Below are 19658 nucleotides of genomic sequence, written 5' to 3' on the forward strand. Positions count from 1 at the left end.
TATTTTTTTCAGACGACCAGTTACAGTCTCTTTTCCAAACTAGACAACCGCTTCATCTACTGATACAGATATGTGCCCTGTTGTGTTTTTTCTTTACCTTTGATTACTGTTAAGACATACATGTCAACTAGAAAGGGAAAGTGTGCTTGTGGGAGACAAATTCCTCACAAGGATACGCAAGAGAAGTGTGTATTTTGCTTAGGCGAGGCCCGCGACCATACGTCATGCCCCATTTGCAAATCTTTCGTCCCCAAGATTCTTCACAGCCGCCTGGCCGCGTTAAAATTGTATTTAGGAAATCAGAGATTATGATGTTTTGCACTTGGGATGGAAGGGGGGGGAGTAGGCCCTTCCGCCGAGGAAGAAGGCCAAGAAAATTAGGCCAGAATCCCTTGCTGCACCTCAGGTGTCCGAGCAAATTCTTGAGGCTGATGAAAGCCTGGGATCCTCTGAGACCTCCATTTCCAAACCTGGCCCGGGAACCTTAATGGAAGCTGGGATGGCAGAAACTTCATGTATGTCTGCTGAGGCAAATCAGCCATCAGACCCTGATGGCGGAGAGGAACCACAACTCACTCAGTCGGGAGTGCCCTACTCCTGCACTACCACCCAAACGGACGTCAGCTCCTATTCTTTCTCCACTGGCTACCCCTTTGAAAAGAAAGCAAAAAAGTTAAACATCCCGAACCTCAACCGGTTCCTGGCTGGGAAGTATTTTCACAAAGTCTCTTTAAGGCATTTCTGGCTTTGCAGACACAATTACCTCCTGGCCCCTCTCCTTGACTACCCTTAGAGGTTTCAGAGGAAGATTACTTCTTTTCAGAGAATCTATTAATTATGAATCTCAAATAGACTCCCCCAAGGACTTTATTACCCCAGTGGAGAAGGACTCCATTACTTCTGAGTCACCAGGGGAAGAATTCACCTTTGGAGACACAATTTCCCTCATGCGGGAGCATTTTAAGTGGCAGGCATAAGAAGTATCTGACACCAAGAAAAGGTACTTTGACCTTTTACAAATGGAGCACCCTTCTCCTTCTGCTGTGCCTCCATTACTGCCTGCTTTCCAGGATGCATTTTTGGCTGCCTCTCAGTCCCCAGACTCCGCCTCAAAACGTTCTATTTCTATAAGGTCTCCCAGGAAACCCAGATGTTCTTCGTGTTTCACTGTTGCAGTCATTACATTTGGGTAATCCTGCTGGCAGGTTGCTCTCAGTCGGCCTGAATTCCAAAGTCTTGGGTCCTGCGTCGGCTGCTGTTGCCCCTTCCCTGACGTCAGGGGTATAAAAGAAGCAGCCGACGCCATTTTCTTCAGTTTTTCTTGCCACGCGGTGCCCGAAGCAGAAGCAGTTCACAAGTGCCGGTCGGCCAACTCCTGAGATTTTCGTGTTCAAATTTCAGATCCAAAGTCTTCAATAAAGCTAAGTACCCCGTTGGGGAAACTTTTTTCTTGCTCCAGACCAATGTCAGAAAAAGTAAATAATTGTATTTCTTCTGGAAAGGAAATACCTCATAAGGACATTCATTCTTACTGTATTCATTGCCTAGGCCCTGATCACAACGTTTCTGGTTGTCGGTTTTGTGCTAGATTTAACCAACGCACTGTTAAACGTTGGTATGATTTTACTTTAAACTATTTTGGACACCGGTTTAATTATCCAGAAATGTTGTTGGATAGCCATCCGACTACCGGAGTAACGCAAAGAAAAGGAGAGAGATAAACAACCGAGGCCCAAACCCGACGACAAAGCTTCTCCTAAGCCAGTCGCCGGTTCTCAATGAGGTGCTTTCACAGCCCCTGACGCCCACTAGTCGCAGGCCGCTACTGACTCCCATGTGGAGTCGGCCATGCCGCTGGAAACTCAAGGTATTGGAGCCTCGGATACTATTCCCTCGGATGGGTCTGGAGCCGCTGAGCAGGCACCGCCTTCTGAGGGTGTATTCAGACCTAAACATCTTTACATTAAACTCACTTCAGCTTCAAGGGCAAAGACTAAAGCACCTTCTAAAGCAAAGAAACAAACTCAAGAGCCATGTAGACAGGCCTCTATGCCCTAAAAACAGATGCTCAAAATGGCCGAAGACTTGATTACCTTGATGAGGGGTTCCCATCCCCCTCCTGATAAGAGGCCTAGGCAAGAGACTGACTATGAATCTTCAAATCAGGTTTCTATTTCTTCTGATTCCTCTTCTGATCAGGAATATTCTCTTCCCCCATATGAGGATTCTGATGCTGAAGAATCTGTACCGGCAGCTTTTCCTCCAGAGGACTATTCTTTTGGGGAAACCTTGCATACCTTGAGGGAGCATTTCAACTGGGAGAGCCAAGATTTTGATTTCCTTTTACTTCCTCAACACAGGCCTCTAGCCATTCCACCTGTGTTAGACATTGTAGATGATGTGTTTTCGGAGTCTAGTCTTACCCCTGACTCCTTACCTCCAGCTCCTGTTAAGCCTGATAGATATTACAGGGTTCCTGACTCTCATAAATTCCTTTTTAAAAACCCTGCTGCAGACCCAGAGACTATTTCACAGGGTCCCAAAGGAGTTAAGGCTTCTGCTGCAAAAAACCCTACTCCCTCTGACAGAGATTCTAGGGCACTGGATAGATGGGGAAAAAAGGTTTACACATCTGCTACCTTGGCTATAAGGGCCTTAAACTGTCAGTTTCATATGCTCAAATATCAGCAACATGTCATGGCATTGCTTAAACAGAAAATGTTAAACTCTGAATGTGCAGAAAACAAGGAAATGCAGGATTTATTGCATGCAGCTGAACAAGTTGGAAAGCATACTTTGCAATGTGGTTTTGTTTCTTTGGAGGCCTCCTGCAGGGCCGCAGTTACGGGTTCTGTAATTAGGAGGCATGCTTGGTTAAAGGAACAAAATTTGCCTGATCATGTGAAAGCTAAATTATTAGATGCACCTTTACAGCATGATACTTTGTTTGGTGTTAAGGCAGAAGAGGTGTTAAAGAAAATGGAGGACAAAGCTAAAATCTATGCAAACTGTCAAAGATTTTTTACAAGTACAGCCACCTAGGTTTAGTAGACACTGGCCTGCAAAGAATTAGACCTTTCCTGTGTCAACAGACCTCAAAGGGGCAGATCCAGACACCCTAGAGGCAGATCCCAGGCACAAGGTTCATACAGGTCAAAGCAATGGGGTGCTTCTACCGCCAAAGTTGGAGAAGACAAATCACAACCTTACAGGAAACAGTCCCAATGACTTCCCCCTGCCTGCACCAAGCACTTATCTCCTGGCAGCACCCTTAAGGGGAAAATTAGCACTTTTTTCTCAAAATTGGCACATTATAACCCAGGACAAGTGGGTTCTAAACATAGTATCACAAGGCTACAAGTTCCATTTCCATACCCTGCCAAAGGCAAACGGCTGGCCAGATCTGCCAAAAAATCAATGAGCAAAGGCACAAAAACAAGTCTCATCCCTCATGGACATGGGGGCCATTCAACAAGTACCAGAGCAAGAGCAGGGACAAGGATTTTACAATTGGTACCCAGAAAGGACAAGGCCTGGAGACCAATAGTGTACCTATCTATTCTGAACACATTCCTGGATATACCAAACTTCAAAATGTTAACTTTGCAGCAGCTTCTGCCCATGCTGGGCAAGAATGCTTGGCCTGTGACTTTAGACCTAAAAGAGGCATACGTGCATGTCCCAATCAGACAGTCATGCAGAAGATACCTCAAATTCAAGGCTGGCTCAATGCATTACCAATTCTCTGCACTGCCCTTTGGCTTATCTACTGCGCCCAGGGTCTTTACAAAGTGCCTGGCACCAGTAATTGCATTCTGCAGACAAAGAGGAATACAGATATATCCTTACTTGGACGACTGTCTAATTCAAGCAGAGAACAAGGACATTCTTCTACAGCATCTGGCGTTTGTGAAAAGACTTCTAAGATGCCTAGGGTACACAGTCAACGAAAAGAAGTCAAAACTAGTACCCTCTCAGGAGATAATATTCCTGGGTGCAAGCTTAAATACAACTGCCCAGATGGCTTATCTCACGCCAGACAAAGGCAACTGACTACCTATTTCAAGATGTTGCAACAAAGGCCCAGTTATCAGCAAGAAAAATTCTGCAGGCTTTGGGCTTCATGGCATCCTGCATCCTACTAATTCCATATGCAAGACTGCATATGAGGAAACTTCAGTGGTATCTAAAAAGTGTTTGGACTCAACATTGCCATAGCCTGGAGACAATAATTACCCTCATTCCCTGCCTGCAACAGGAGTTTCGATGGTGGGCGAAGGCTTGTCACCAGAACAAGGGACAGCCATTCACATTACCCCCAGCCAGGCAGACACTAACAACAGATGCATCAGATTATGCCTGGGGGGCTCACATGGCAGGAAGATGCATTCAGGGCACATGGTCCTCAAACCAAATGCATCTACATATCAATCAAAAAGAGATGCTAGCTGTTCAAAATGCCCTGATAGCCTTCAAGGACTTACTTCATCCGAGACAACTACTGATAGACAGTCAACACCATGGTCATGTGGTATATAAACAAGCAGGGGGGCACACATTCTTACCCCCTTTGCAGACTAGCCATGACTTTGTGGGACACAGCATTGACTTACCAAGTACATCTGCAGGAACAATTCCTGCCAGGAAAGGAAAATATTCTGGCAGACGAACTAAGCAGAAACCTCATGGATCCCCACGAGTGGCAGCTGGATCCACAAGTCTTCAGCATGATAACAAGGAAATGGGGATGCCCGGACATAGATCTGTTTGCCTCCCCTCACAACTACCAACTAAAAAGATTCTGCACAAGGACGTATCACAGACAAGCATGGAAAATGGATGCCCTATCTTTCAGCTGGAAAAACCTATCATTATATGCCTTTCCTCCACTGCCATTCCTCCCCAAGGTACTCCTAAAGGTCAGACAGGAGAAGCCAAAGATGATACTGATTGCCCCAGACTGGCCCCGCCAGTACTGGTATCCAATCCTAAGGAATTTGTCTCAATGCCCAGCTTGGACGTTACCTCAAATACCCCATCTACTGTGCCAGCAAAACAATCAGATCCTGCACAGCCAACTCAGGACTTTAAACCTGGCAGCATGGCGGATAATGTAATCATACAAAACACACCTCTCAGTAAAGCTGTGATGGATGTCATTTTGGAAGCCAGAAGGCCTAGTACTAGAAAATCTTATGCTGGAAAATGGAAGAGATTCTGTGCTTGGAACCAGGCACAAGGAACTGATACAGCTGTACCAAATATTCCTCAGATTTTGCAATACTTAACTGAGATGCTGGACAAAGGCCCATCTTTTTCATCAATTAAAATTCATGCCTCTGCCATTTCGGCTCATTACAATACAGAGCCACCAATCTTTTCTCATCTTTTATTAAAGCAGTACCTCAGAGGAGCCAAAAATTTAAGGCCTCCAAGGAGATCACCAATACCTGCATGGGACCTCAACTATGTCTTGGAAAAACCCACCCTGCCTCCTTTTGAGCCAGCTGCTACTGCTGATATAAAGTTTTTATCTTGGAAAACAGCTCTGCTTCTAGCAATAACTGCAAGACAAGTTTCAGAGCTACAGGCACTCATGGCTGTGGAACCTTTTATCATGTTTTATCCAGACAGGGTTTCTCTGAGAACAAACCCGACATTTATGCCTAAAGTGGAGTCGGTTGTGGCTCTTAACCAAACTATTCATCTGCCAACCTTTTATCCAAATCCACAGAACAAGGGGGAGAGAATTATGCATTCCTTGGACGTACACAGACAGCTTAGATTCTACCTGGACAGAACCAAAGTTTTCAGGAAGACAGAGCAATTACTAGTGGCATATGCTGCAAGATCACAAGGAAATGCTATCTCAAAGCAGACTATTTCAAAGTGGATAGGCCACTGTATTCGTTTCTGCTATTTTCAACATGGCAAGCCAGTGCCTAAGGGCATCAGGCCACATTCAAACAGAGCTGCAGCCACTTCAGCAGCCTTTCTCAGGGGAGTACCAACCAAAGACATTTTAGAGGCTGCTACTTGGAGTTCATTGCACACCTTTACAAAGCACTGTAATCTGCCACTCTACTCTAAATCCAGGCCAGGCTTTGCCACTGCAGTTCTGCAGGGCCTCATAGACGCTCCTAATGCAGTTTAGGTCCAGCCTCCCAACCGTAGCTTTGGGACTCTACCCAAATGTAATGACTGCAACAGTTAAACACGAAGAACATAGTATAGTTGTGTACACTTACTATAAATGTAGATGTTCGAGTGTATTCACTGTTGTAGTCCAGGTTACCCACCCGCCATCCCCCTTTTTTCTACTAGAACTTATCTTTCCTTCTCTGATTTATGCAACCTATGTGGTGTATTTGCTTGTAGATGAAGGTAAAGTTTATATTGGTGCATGTATTTTTATATATATAAATTTTGGCTATCCTTTTAGGGGGCACCTGACATCTGGGGCAAGAAAAACTGAAGAAAATGGCGTCGGCTACTTCTTTTATACCCCTGACTACCTGACGTCAGGGAAGTGGTGACAGCAGCCGATGCAGGACCCAAGACTTTGGAATTCAGGCCGACTGAGGGCAACCTGCCAGTAGGGTTACCCAAATGTAATGACTGCAGCAGTGAATACACTTGAACATCTACATTTATGGTAAGTGTACACAACTGTACTTTCCTCTTTAAAAATCCTCCAGCAGCTATTGCAGCCTCTGCTGACAAAACTTCAAGGCAGTTACCTTCTGCTGCTCTATACCCCACGGATAAAGGCAGCAAATTCATGGACAGATTAGGCAAGAAAGTGTATACCTCCTCTATCTGACTAAAAGGGCTCTCAACTATCACGCACATATGGCTAGGTATGTCCTGGATACCATCACCAAAGCCTCTACCCTCCTTTCTGAGGCAGCCCCTGACTCCCCCATTAAAGCACAAATCAATACACTGCTTTCCACAGCATCCCAACTGACTAGACACTCCATTAAGTGCAGTTATGATGTTGTAGAAGCCTCATCTAAATCTGCTGCACCAGGATCAGTCTTGAGACGATATTCCTGGCTGAGGCTACAACCTCTCCCTGTGGATGTTCAAACAAAATTGCTTGAAGAACTACAAAACTTTAAGCATTTACTGGTATCCCCTACACCCAGGTACCACAAGAACTACCCACAAAAACTTTCTTTTGTGAGAAGACAGTCCTCGCTTGCAGCTCCTCTTTCTAAGGGATGTAGACAACCAAGTAAAAGCTCTACTCCCAGGTTTCCCACCAACCCTTCCCCCACACCCTTTTGGAGTCAGTCTGACCAATCCAGACCACCTCCACTGTGACTTACCACCCCTAGACCTAAACACCCCCCCCCCATCCCTTCGCCTCACCCTCTCCTTACCCTCCTGGCAGAAAATCACATCATAACAATGGTCCTATCCATCATTCAGAAGGGATATTTCATGACTTGGTGGATGTTTCCAACCCTTCCAGGGTATTCCCCAACCACCAGAAAACCAAAACCACCTTTTCCCACCCATCATTCAACATCTCCTATATCAGGGTACCATAGAACAGGTACCCTGACAGCAAAGAAGCATAGGCTTCTACTCTAGAATGTTTCTGGTACCATGGAAAGACGGCCCATGGAGGCCAATCCTAGACTTATCTTTCCAAAACCTCTTTCTCAAGGCACCCAGCTTCAGAATGATTACCTTACCCCTGTTCTACTCATTCCAGCACAGACTTTTATGGTACCCCTAGACTTGAAGGATGCCTACCTGTACATTCCTATACATCCAGCTTACAGGAATTGCCTCCGCTTTGAAATAGGTTCTTGCCATTTTCAATTCTCTGCCTTGCCCTTTAGACTCTCCACTGGTCCTCAGGTGTTGACAGTGTCTAGCCCCCTTCATTGCTCTCTGCGGGACTCAGGGTATACAGATATACCCATATCTAGATGACCACCTTCACCAAGACCACCAAGTACTTCTACTCCCCTTACAACAGGTATCGTCCACCCTTACTCAATTAGGGTTTACCATTTACCATGAACAATCTCACTTGACCCTCTCTCAAGACTTGGTTTTCTTGGGATGCAGGATCAGAACAGACAGAATGAAAGCCTTCATTCCAGACCAAAGAATCCTAGACCTTGGTCTATACTTCAAAAAACTCCTCACCCACTCCTCCTTAACAGCTCAGGAATTCCTGAGAATGTTAGGCCACATGGCATCCCTTATACTCATGGTACCCCTGGCAAGCCTCCACATGCAAAAAATCCAGTGGAGCCTAAAAAACGTATGGAGCCAACACTCCCAGCCCCTGGAGTCACCCCTTCCCCTACTTCTGTGTCTGAGTAGGGAACTCCATTGGTGGGTTTCAGCACTTCACCTCAACCAAGGAAACCCCCTACAGGTTCCACCCCCCCCCCACAACAGGTCTTCACAGATGCATTAGACTTAGGCTGGGGTGCAGTGCTCCTAATAAACCAGAATCAATTCTGTGTGAAAGGCAGATGGTCCAACCTAAGACAAAAGAACCATATCACCATCAAGGAAATGAGGGCATTACTGTTAGCCCTTCTAACATTCATATCAGCTCTTCAACCAGGAACCCTAAAAGTAATCACAGACAATATGACTGTCCTGTGGTACGTAAACAAGCAAAGTCCTACTCCCTCTGCAGCCTGGCCATCCAGATCTGGAACTTCGCATCATCACTAAAGATTCACCTGGTGGCAGTTTATAATCCCTCAACAGAAAATGTTGTGGCAGACAAACTCAGCAGAACTTCAGCTCCCTCTCACGAATGGATGCTTCAGAGAGAGGTATTCCTGGACCTTATTCACAGGTGGGGTATTTTACAAGCAGATCTCTTTGCCTCCCCCCAGAATAGACATGCCCAGCACCTGCACAAGGGACCCACATCCACAAGCTTGGAAAGTGGATGTATTCTCTTTCTGTTGGGAGGGAATGTACCTCTATGCTTTCCCTCTCTTCACTCTAATTCAGAAAGTCCTCCTGAAAATCCGGGTCTATATTAGATCACCGAACGCTTAAAAAAGCAAATGGTGATTAATCAATCCTATGTAAGTGAAAGCTTACAATGTCGAACTGTCAGAACAGCGATTTTTTTCCAAGGGAAAAAAAATCACTGTTCCAACAAAAAAAAGAAAGAAAAAAGAAAACACTGCACCACCCCCCACTTTAAATATACCAAGTTTGAGACTGCACTACAGTGCCGAAAACGGCAAAGTAACGAAGCGGCCAAGTGAATTCTTTCCCAGGGAAAGAATTTGCTTAAAAGCCATTTCAATATTTTGCCTTTTCAGTCTTTTAAGTTCGACCAAGACACATTTGAAAGAATGCAGCTTCAGTCTTCTTGTAGGAACCTGAAAATCCAGAGGGACAAACCCAAAATCCTGTTGGTGACCCCGTTTTGGCCAAAACAGCATTGGTTTCCCCTCCTCCACTCACTAGCCAAGGGCAATCATCACAGGTTACCCCACCAAATAGACCTGCTCACACAGGACAGGGGATCCCTACTGCACCCCCAGGCGAACAATCTGAAACTGACCTTATGGGTGATAGGATTCTAATCTCCTACAGACACCTATATTCAGAGGATGTACTTACTCCGTGTTCTTCAGGAGACCAGAAAACCTAGTACCAGGAGAAATTATGTATCTAAATGGGGCAGATTCTCCAGGTGGTATCAATGGAAAAAAACAGGACCCTTTGACTACTTCTATACCTATGGTCCTGTCCTATTTGTGTGAGCTACTTCACTCAGAACTAATTTACTCCTCAGTCAAAGTCCACTTATCGGCCGTCTGTGCTTGTCTGCAGTTATCAACTCCTCTGGCTTCCAGATTGGAAGTCGAGCTTTTTCTGAAAGGCGTACTTCATATCAGACCCCCAAGAAAACTTATACTCCCTCCTTGAGTCCTGAATTTCGTACTAGAAAAATTCACATTCCCACTTTCCTTTCGAACCAGCTCATTCAGTATCCCTGAAACTTTGCACCCAGAAAACAGTTGTTTTAGTGGCCCTCATCTCCGCCAGGAGGGTATCAGAGCTACAAGCCCTTATGGCTACCTCTCCTTATCTCATTTTCCACAAGGACAGAGTTACTCTCAGGACCAACCCCTCCTTCATGCCGGTTTTCTACCCTCATCCACAAATTTCTTCAGAGAGAACTCTCCATTCCTTAGATGTCCACAAACAGCTGAGGTACTGCTTAGACAAGACCAAACCTATTAGAAAGTCTGACCAATTATTCATCTCCTTCCATCCGAGAGCTCTAGGGAAGGCAGTCTCCAAACAGACCATCTCTTCTTGAATTTCAAAATCTATTACCATGTGCTATTCCTATCATGGAAAGTCCTTTCATGGTCATGTCAAGCCTCACTCGATTGACTACGTTTCCATTTTAGAAGCAGCTACTTGGACCTCTGTTCACACTTTCACCAAGTATTACAAACTGGATCTAGCCTCGAGTTCTAGAGCAGGGTCTGCCAGGTCAGTTCTCCAAGGTCTCATTGACCACAAAACCCAGTCCTCCACCCAGGCTCATACCTAAAGCTCTGGTACTCTCCCTATTGCAATGAATACTGCAACATGAGAATAGAAGGACATAGAATAGTTGTGTAAGAACATACCATAACCTTAGATGTCCTTCTCTTCCATGTTGCAGTATTCAGTCCCTCCCACCTGCCCCCTCTACCTTACCTCACTAACATAGCAGGACCTACCTTTGGGGACATAGTCATTCTCTTCCCCAGTCTCAACATAGCCTGCCTACTATCCTAAGTCTAGTCTACATGTCAGTCTAAGGATCTTCCTAGTAGGACCCTGTCTTAACCCACGGGAGTACTACTGTATGCGGCAGTTCATTCTGAAAAGGGTATGTGCAGACATCACTTTTGTACCCTACATCGGTTTATGGCCCTGACAAGGGACGTCACACGTGTACCCTCCAGTAGCAAAGACTTTGGTATACTGGCCGGATGGCGGTGCTGCAGGCAGCAACCTCCCTACTGTAATGAACACTGCAACATGGAAGAGAAGGACATCTAAGGTTATGGTAAGTTCTTGCACAACTATTCTTTTTAAAATTGTTTGTATACTTTGTAATTATTTTCTGTACCAAGGGAGGAAGTTGTTACTAAACTTAGCTAACTAAACTACTTATAGTGAAAAAAAAAAAAGAACTTTCTTGCTTAACTTGCCATTTTTATTTTTACAGGGAGTACCATTGGATACCAGTATTCGACCTTCTGACCAGCGACTGCCACCGTACTCTTACAGCCAGACAGACTTACTGTTAAAATCCCAGCAACCAATGCAGAAACCATTGCAGACTCAGAAACAGTTGCCACAGACACCTACATCTCAAGAGTCACTACAACAGTCGCAGGAAGCCTTGCTGGAGGATCATCGCCTATCTCAACGGACAAAGCAGCTCTCTCAGCAGGAGTCCCAGCATATGCAACCATTTCCCCAACAGTCATTGCACCATGCACCTAAGATCTCCCAGCAGTCATTGCAGGAGACACGACAACTTTGTCATAAGTCATTGCAAAACACACAACCACAGCAACTCTCCCAGCAGACACAACCATTCTCCCAACATTCATTACAGCATACACCTCAGCTCTCACAGCAGTCTTTGCAGGATACACAACAGTTTTCTCAACAGTCATTGCAGCATACTCAACAGCAACATCAAGAACAGCAGCAGCAACAAAATCAGCAGCACCAGCAGCATTCCCAGCACTCTCTTCAGCAAGGCACACCTGTGCAGCATCATGAACAGTGTCATTCTCAGTACCATCACTCCTCCTTAATACAGCAGTTCAATCAGCCATCAACAGACTTCAACTTTGGAAGTGTAAGTGTCACATATTTCTTTGCAGTACCTGATTTTCTGTTTAACCTCTCTTACGTTATCCATTATAAATCCATTCAAAGAGCCAGCTTACTGGCAGAGGAATTCCTTCTCTCTCCACTGCTAATTACTTGGAAGGCATGGGTTTGGTGGTGAGATTTAGGCAGCCAGCAACCTGTTCTTCATTTTTGGGGTGATGAAGTATGTGTTGCAAGATTTGATGCTTGCTATTAGCAGTAGGTGCAGCCTGGCAGAAGTCTTCAGTTATGCACAGATGGGAATTTCTTGTGGTGCGTATGTACAAGGTATGGCTGCGACCCCTATGGCAATTTTGTATGTCTTCACTTCTGGGAAGGATCAAGTAGGGTAGACTAATTTTAAAATGCATGTACTGAAACCCAGTGTTTTAGGTGCTCACAGCTGTATCAGAGTTCTGATTCACAGACTTCCTAAAATAACTTTCCCGTTTGACAGCATTTAAGAGTTGGAATGAATTCAGGAATGTGGCAAGTAACTAGAAGACTTGCTATCATCAGAACTGGTTGTTGTCCCTCACTGTCCAAGAAAAAAAATAATTCAAGAGCTGTTTTCCCCTTACTTAAAGCAAGCTTGCAAAACCACAGCAGCCTTGAAACTACACTTGGTATGTGGACTTTTTTAGGAGGGGGTAAAAGCAGAATAAAAAGGACTATGCAGGGCACATTACTGTGTATTTATGAAGGGGGCTGCACCCTTTGTGGTTAAGCAAAAGGATGAAGTTGTCAAATGCATTTCATCAATTTGTCTTCTGCTTAACTTAAACACCCTGTGACTCAGTACAGACTGTTTACACTACGTGTTCTGTTCAGAAAAGGATCTAAACAACTCTAAGCTACAGAGTTCTTTGGCTCAAAGATTTGGTGAAGACATTTAAGGCTTATTGGTCATCAAAGAGTCTGATGCCCAGGGTCCCATGTTGGAACTTGCAGATGTCAGCATAGTCATGCAGTTCCTTTTTGAAGGTATAAATTATTGGGCTGGGGATTAATTGAAAGGAGTAATTTATTCCATATTTAAACTTATGTTCCACTGTATGACTTGATCATTTTTATTGAGGCTGAGTATCCTGTTTTGTTGGGTCACCAGAGGGATATTCTAAGCAGAAAGGGTTCAGATAGTATGTTCCTTTAATGTACTGTATGTCTGATGTAGAGCTCCTGTAAGATGGAGGTATAGTAGGGAAGAGAGTGGCTGTACTCTGTCACTGTCAGAAAAGTCTCTTAGCCCTATTGCTGTCTTTGTGAGAAGTCTGTGTTCTTTCTCCAGTTACACCTGCTGTGTGCATAGGTTACAGAACAAGGTAATTTGCTCTGTAATTGGTGTAAGAGGTGTCTGAAGGTTGACTGTTATCTTATTGGGCATGGATGTCAGACCCACACTTTGTGGACAGTAGTAACTATGTGAATAGCAAATGAAATGTCATCATCTGTGATGGCTATGGGGTCTTTTATTATTTTGTCAGCTTTTATTCGTTTTCCATCAGTGGTGTGTAAAGCACTTGAGGGAGTTTTGTTTTGTGAGATACAAGAATATTCAATTTTTTTTTGTCATTAAAAGAGAGGTAATTTCCACTGTACCTTTCTAGGGTAACGTAAGTGCTCTTTGAAGGCAAGTAGTTTCATCGAGGTTAAGGCAAAATGCTCCTAAGTTTCAGTCATCTGTATATTTCATGAGTGAGATTATGGAATTGGTTTTGATATACGAGAAAAAAAAATGCCAAAAACTAGTAAGAAACAGCTTCAAGGGACTCCATTGCTAACAGAAGATCATATGGATAGGAATTCTCCTATTCTTACCTGTTGTGTATGATAATGTTGCCTGTTGTGGACCCAAGTTATTTTGGCTTCACTTACTTTTCAGATTCCTGAATTCATGTATAATGTTGAATGCGTGAGGTTAACTATACCAGCACTACCTTTGAAAAAAATGTACTAGGTTAGGTCATAGCGAAGCTTTGTGTCTGCCTGAGTAAGCTCTGTAAAGATTCTGTCACCTTATAGGTTCATAGGTTCATACTAGGCTATCTGCCCTAGGGCATTTATAAGCCTAGCCAGAGTGTGTTTGGCTTTCGCCACCCATTTTAAATTAATTTTGCTATGCCCTTTTTCGAGGTTAGTATACTGTGCCTCTGTCTAACAGTGACACAGAAGTGATACCCGGGGTAAACCTACGATCTCCCATCCACTCATCAAGATTCCTCTTGAAGAGAGTCAATGAAGGACTCTGCCTAGCCTGGACTGGGATTTTATTCCAGAGTGAAAGGAGCCTCTGGGTTATGAATCTGTCCCACCAGCATGTCCTATTTATTTCATTGCTGAGGTTCAAGTCTCTTGAGCTCGTAGCTCGATGGGATTTGGATTTTCTGACTTGCAGCGTGTCCATTAATTCTGGGTTGGACATGGCTTTATATGTCAGGCACAGATCGCCTCTGAGCAGGCGGTATGCCACTGAGTAGAGCTGGAGTTTCTTTAACCGGGCAGCATATGGCATCTGTTTGAGCCCTTTGATCCTCTTGGTGAGGTACTTTTGGGGTATTTCCAGTTGCTGCAGGTGTCTGGTAAGGTACATCCCAAAAGGGGCATTGTACTCAATTATGGGCCTGATGAGGGATGAGTAAAGAGGCATGATGATCTCCCCTGATCTAGATGTGAATCCCTTCATGATTAGGTGGGCTATATAAAATGTTTTTCTAACCACTTTGGCCACGTGGTTGTCAAATGAGAGATTGCTATCAACTTGGGTCCCCAGGTCCCTAATTACTTCTTCTGTACTTAATGGATTACCACCTATGTGGTAATTTGTGGACATTTGTTTTTGCCAAAGGGGATGACTATAAATTTTTGGCGTTTAGCTTGAGGCCATGGCTCTGGCACCATTTGTCTGTTTCTGTGAGGCCCTTTTGGAGGATGCTTGTGTCGGCTGGAGAGTCGATTATGGCGCCCAGTTTGCAGTCATCTGCGAACTTGGTCAACCACAGTCCTTCCGTGTTGGCCTATACCTCCGAGAAATATATACCGAACAAGAGAGGTCCCAGGACTGAGCCTTGTGGGACGCCACTTGTAACTGGTTTGGAGTCTGACATGGCTCCAGCAATTCTAACCATGTGGGTTCTGTCCTTGAGCCAGTTTGCAACCCATCTAGTGACATAGGGGTTTATATTTAAGCTGGCGAGCTTATCTATAATGCCCGAGTGGGGTATTGTATCGAAGGCTTTTGCGAGGTCCAGGTAGACTGTGTAGACCACCTTCCCCTCGTCAATGGCCTTGGTGACTGTTTCAAAGAAATCAACCAGGTTTAAGAGGCAGGATCTGCCTTTAACAAAGCCGAACTGGGTAGGATCCAGTGTCTGTAGGTCCCCAATATCTTTATGTATGAGGTCCATGATGATCCTTTCCATAGCTTTGCAGACCAAGCTAGTCAGGCTTATGGGGCGATAGTTTCCAGGATCCGTTGAGGCACCACCTTTGTGGAGAGGGACCACAGTTGCTGTACGCCACTCTTTGGGTACATATCCTGTAGTAAGGCTGAGATTGAACAGTAGTTTTATGTTTGGGTTTAGCTCTTCTTGGAGTTCATGTAGGACACAGCCCAGGACACCGTCTGGTCCCATTGATGCTGTGTTTTTTGCTTTGGAGATGTCAGGGGGGCAGCACTCTGCTGGGATAGATATTTGCCCTTTTGGTGGGGAGGGGGGGAGAAGTTTGCACTGAACCTGTCAGCTAGGATGTTGGCAATGTCTGTGGGTTCGGTGTATTTTTTGTCATTTTGGACTAATTCTGAGCATGTCTGGGAATTCCCACCCAGGTTCCTAACATAACTAAAGAAAGCCTTTTGATTATCCTTAGTGTCCTGTGCAATTTTTCTCTCGAAGCTGGCCTTAGACGATTTTATGAGTGCCCGTAGTTTTTTGCTAATACTGATCAGAGATGCCTTCCCTTTTTGGGATTTTGCTCTATTATGTAGTAGCTTCCTCCTTCTATTGTATAGTTTGTTTATGGCTGGGGTCCACCAGACAGGACGTCTGCCTTTGGAGGATTGGGTCTTGGTTTTATTTGGGATTGCATGATCCATGCATTCCTGAAGGTGTTCATAAAATACATTTATAAAGGATTCTGCGGTCTGGGCCGTATTTTCCACAGGCCCGGGGGCTTTGAAGGATTCCACCTCGGTTTTGAGGAGTGTGAAATTTGCTTTAGAGAAGTTTTTCACTGTGGTTTTCAGGGCAGGGAGTGGAGTCGGGATGTGAATATCCAGTGAGATTAGTTTATGGTCTGATCTTACCAGTGAGGGATACACTTCTGGTCTGGAGCATAGAGGCCCCATGTTGGTGATGATCAGGTCCAGTATGTTTTCCCCTCTTGTGGGAGTGGTAACAAGTTGTTCCATAGCATTTGAGTTTATAAATTCTAGGAACCTTTGGGCTATGGTGTTGGAGCTAGAGTAATGCTCCCAGTTTATGTTTGGGTAGTTGAAGTCGCCCAATATAATGGTGTTTGGAGAGACCTTCATATTTTCCAGTGTTCTCAGGAAGGTCGAGTGGGATTCCTGGGTTTGGGAGGGTGGTCTGTAGCAGGCTATAAACTGGAAGGCAGTTTTACCCACTGTTAGTTGCACATGGATAGTCTCTGATGCTTCGTGCTGTGCCACCAACCTGGAGGTGTGGGTATCTTTGACAAATATTGATACTCCCCCTCCTTTTGTGGTTCAGTCCAAGTTTTGGGACCGAAAAGCATGGTATGAGGTATAACCTGGTAGTGCTGGGGTGCTCTCAGGAGCCTTGAACCAGGTTTCTGTTACTGCACAGATATCGATGTTCTCCATGCTAAGGAGAGTTTCGAGTGTGTGCATCTTGAGGTTTAGACTTCTGGCGTTGAGTAGCATTACTCTTAGTTTCTTATCCCTTGTGTTACCTATGGAGGTGGGTTTGTCTTTTGAGCCTTGCCTAAAAAAGGCACTATGGGAGTAGCAAGAGCCTTTGCCAATATCCGAAAGCCCAGGGGTGACAGGTGCAAAGCCGTCCCTAGCGAAGCATCTTGGCTTGTCGAGCATGTCATCCCAGGCTGACAGGCATTGGATCCCCTTTGAATGACACCAATACTTAAGCCAATTGTTGAAATTGATCATCTTGTCTTCATATTGTGGCATCATTCTTGGTGAGGGTAAGATGCTACTCAAGGTCAGGGTCATACTGGCCTGGGCTACATGCTCACAGAGCTCCTCTATGTCTCTCTTCATGTAGTCCAGGGAGGTACGTCTCAGGTCTTTCACACCAGCATGGACAATGACTGAGTCATATTTGTACTTGCCTTGGAGTGACCTGAGTGCTTGTGTTATGTGGCGGATCCTAGCGCCTGACAGGCAGCTCACCGTGACCTTCTTCTTGTTCAGCCTGGTGAGCGGGACGTCAGTATGCCTGACGATAGTCACCTATTACAAGTGTATCAGGTGTGTTATTTAGCCTTAAGGGCTGTGACTGTTTGGCACACTGGCTTTGTGAGCTATATGTTGCACGTGTTTTGTTTTGGGGTAGCGGTTGCTTGGGTGTCTGCTTTGGAGGTCTCTGCTGCTTAGGCAGATTTTTATTTAGAGCCTCCGAGTATGTTTTTGTGTGTTTATGTGTTTGGTTTGCTGTCATGGTAGGTCTGTGTGAGACTGGAATTGTAGTGAGTGTGGTTTCCTTCTCCTCCTGACTGGTTTCACCAGTACTGAGTTGAGAGAGCTTAGCCTCCAGTATGGCTATATGGTTGCATCTCTCACATGTGTTGGAATTTGTTGGGAGGAAGAGAGGGTTGTCTGTGTACATGAGGCAGTTGTAACATTGCTTCAAGATTCCCAGATTCACCAGCTGGACCGGAGAGGAGATTGACAACTGACCTTTGGACATGCTAGAATAGTATTGGGAATTCCTTTATAATTGAAAAAAAAGGGCCAATGGGGAACGAGGTACTCAAGGGGAGTTTGTGTGGGTGTAGTGCTTTTAATATTTTAGTGCTGACTTATATAATTGCTTTAGTGAGCAAGTGCCAGGTAACTTAAATGCAATGTGTTACAGGTAACTTAAATGCAAAAACGACAAACAGTAACTTTCTTTCAAGTGAAACAAGGAAATAAGTACAGTAAGCAATGCAGATATCACTAGGGATCCACAGAAGCGCTGAAAAGCCGCATTTTAGGTGGAATTAGAGTTTCAGGGAAATAACAAGCAAACAAACAACAAGCATACAAATAAAGCTAGATTCAGCAGGCCTGGATCTAGTCTATGCTACAGCAAACAAGGTGTACCAATTTCAGTAAGAAACAGTTCAAATATGCAGGCACTATAAGCCTTTAACCAGAAATTCCCAGCTCAGAAGGGCAGAGTCCAGCCTCTCCTCCCACAAGAGTACAGACCATGAACATTCTTAATGTAAAATAACTGGCCTGAAGCCCAAGTGCTTAAACCAGAACTAATACACTTTTAGAATAACAGACAGTGAGCCCTCAGTCAGCAGTTCACAACTTAGAAGGATGTAAGCTACCTGTCCTGCCACCACAGTGCAGGCCACAAACCTTCATAGTGTAAAACAACTGGTCTAAAGCCCAAGTGCTTAATCCAAAAGACTTAGAATGATAGCTACACTTTAATCAAGTTACTACCAAGCAGTAATAGATACAATTGAATACTTTAAAGAATGCCTGGATTAGTGCTCAAGTTATACAAACAAAGCTAGATTCAGCAGGCCTTGATCTAGTCTATGCTACAGCAAACAAGGTGTACCAATTTCAGTAAGAAGCAGTTCAAATATGCAGGCACTATAAGCCTGTAACCAGAAATTCCCAGCTCAGAAGGGCAGAGTCCAGCCTCTCCTCCCACAAGAGTGCAGACCACGAACCCTTTTAATGTAAAATAACTGGCCTGAAGTCCAAGTGCTTAAACCAGAATTAATACACTTTTAGAATAACAGAGCCCTCAATCAGCAGTTCCCAACTTAGAAGGATGTAAGCTACCTGTTATGCAGCGAGCTTGTAAGGCTGATTGATTTGTAATTGTTGAGGCCTGTGAATTGACTGCAGTAGCTTACTTTCAAAGATCAAAAGTGTAGCCAGTATATAATGCTGTATTAGAAGTGCACAGTAAAAAGGTATTATAAGTTGTTCAATTGCACAAATTGTTTCTTCATGTCTCCTTTGGTCTCATGCATCTGGTGTTTTGATCCATATAAAGTTGACCATTTCAGATATGATTTTGAATTACTCTTGTTGAAAGGAGGAAGAATGGTAAATGTTATGTTGTTAATCTTCATTCATTCCTTACTGATGGGTATCGGTTCTGTCTTCGGAAACAAACTGGCTATTATAACAAGCTTGCGCCAGCCAAAAAAACTCTTGAGCCAAGCTTTTACCTATAGTGCCCCTCTCTACATTACCTCAGATCTCATTTACCACCTAATGAATCAAGACGTGTCAGGCCAGCTCTCAGCTAAGTCATTTAAAATTTTCTGAAATTTGTCTCTTGTTAAACCTTCTTTTTTGTTATTTCCATGCATCTACTTAGCCTATTGTTATTTGCATACTTTTTGCTTATCTGTGTGTCCCTCTCCTTTCCTCCTTTTTTTACCAAGTTTGACAATCTTTGTACCATTGTTGGTACAGGTCTTCTCTTACCTCTGAGGTAATTCCCAGTATCATTGTTGGTATTCCCTTTTCTCCTTTCCCCTCTACTGTAAAAAAAAAAAAAAAAAACTCCTTTCTTCTTTGTTGT

At 44.3% G+C, this 19658-nt stretch overlaps 1 protein-coding gene across 1 annotated transcript in view; it reads left to right on the plus strand.

The window, feature by feature from the left end:
• CRTC2 (CREB regulated transcription coactivator 2) overlaps window positions 1-19658 on the plus strand; it is a 2800764-nt gene that overhangs the window by 2202638 nt on the left and 578468 nt on the right. Inside the window, exon 11 of the mRNA XM_044079735.1 lies at window positions 11237-11881. Within this exon, the coding sequence (XP_043935670.1) occupies window positions 11237-11881 (645 nt within the window). The remainder of the gene's footprint in view (window positions 1-11236; window positions 11882-19658) is intronic.

Source organism: Protopterus annectens, chromosome 8.part0, assembly GCF_019279795.1.
Source record: "Protopterus annectens isolate FY-2018-M chromosome 8.part0, PAN1.0, whole genome shotgun sequence".
Taxonomy (NCBI): Eukaryota; Metazoa; Chordata; order Ceratodontiformes; family Protopteridae; genus Protopterus; species Protopterus annectens.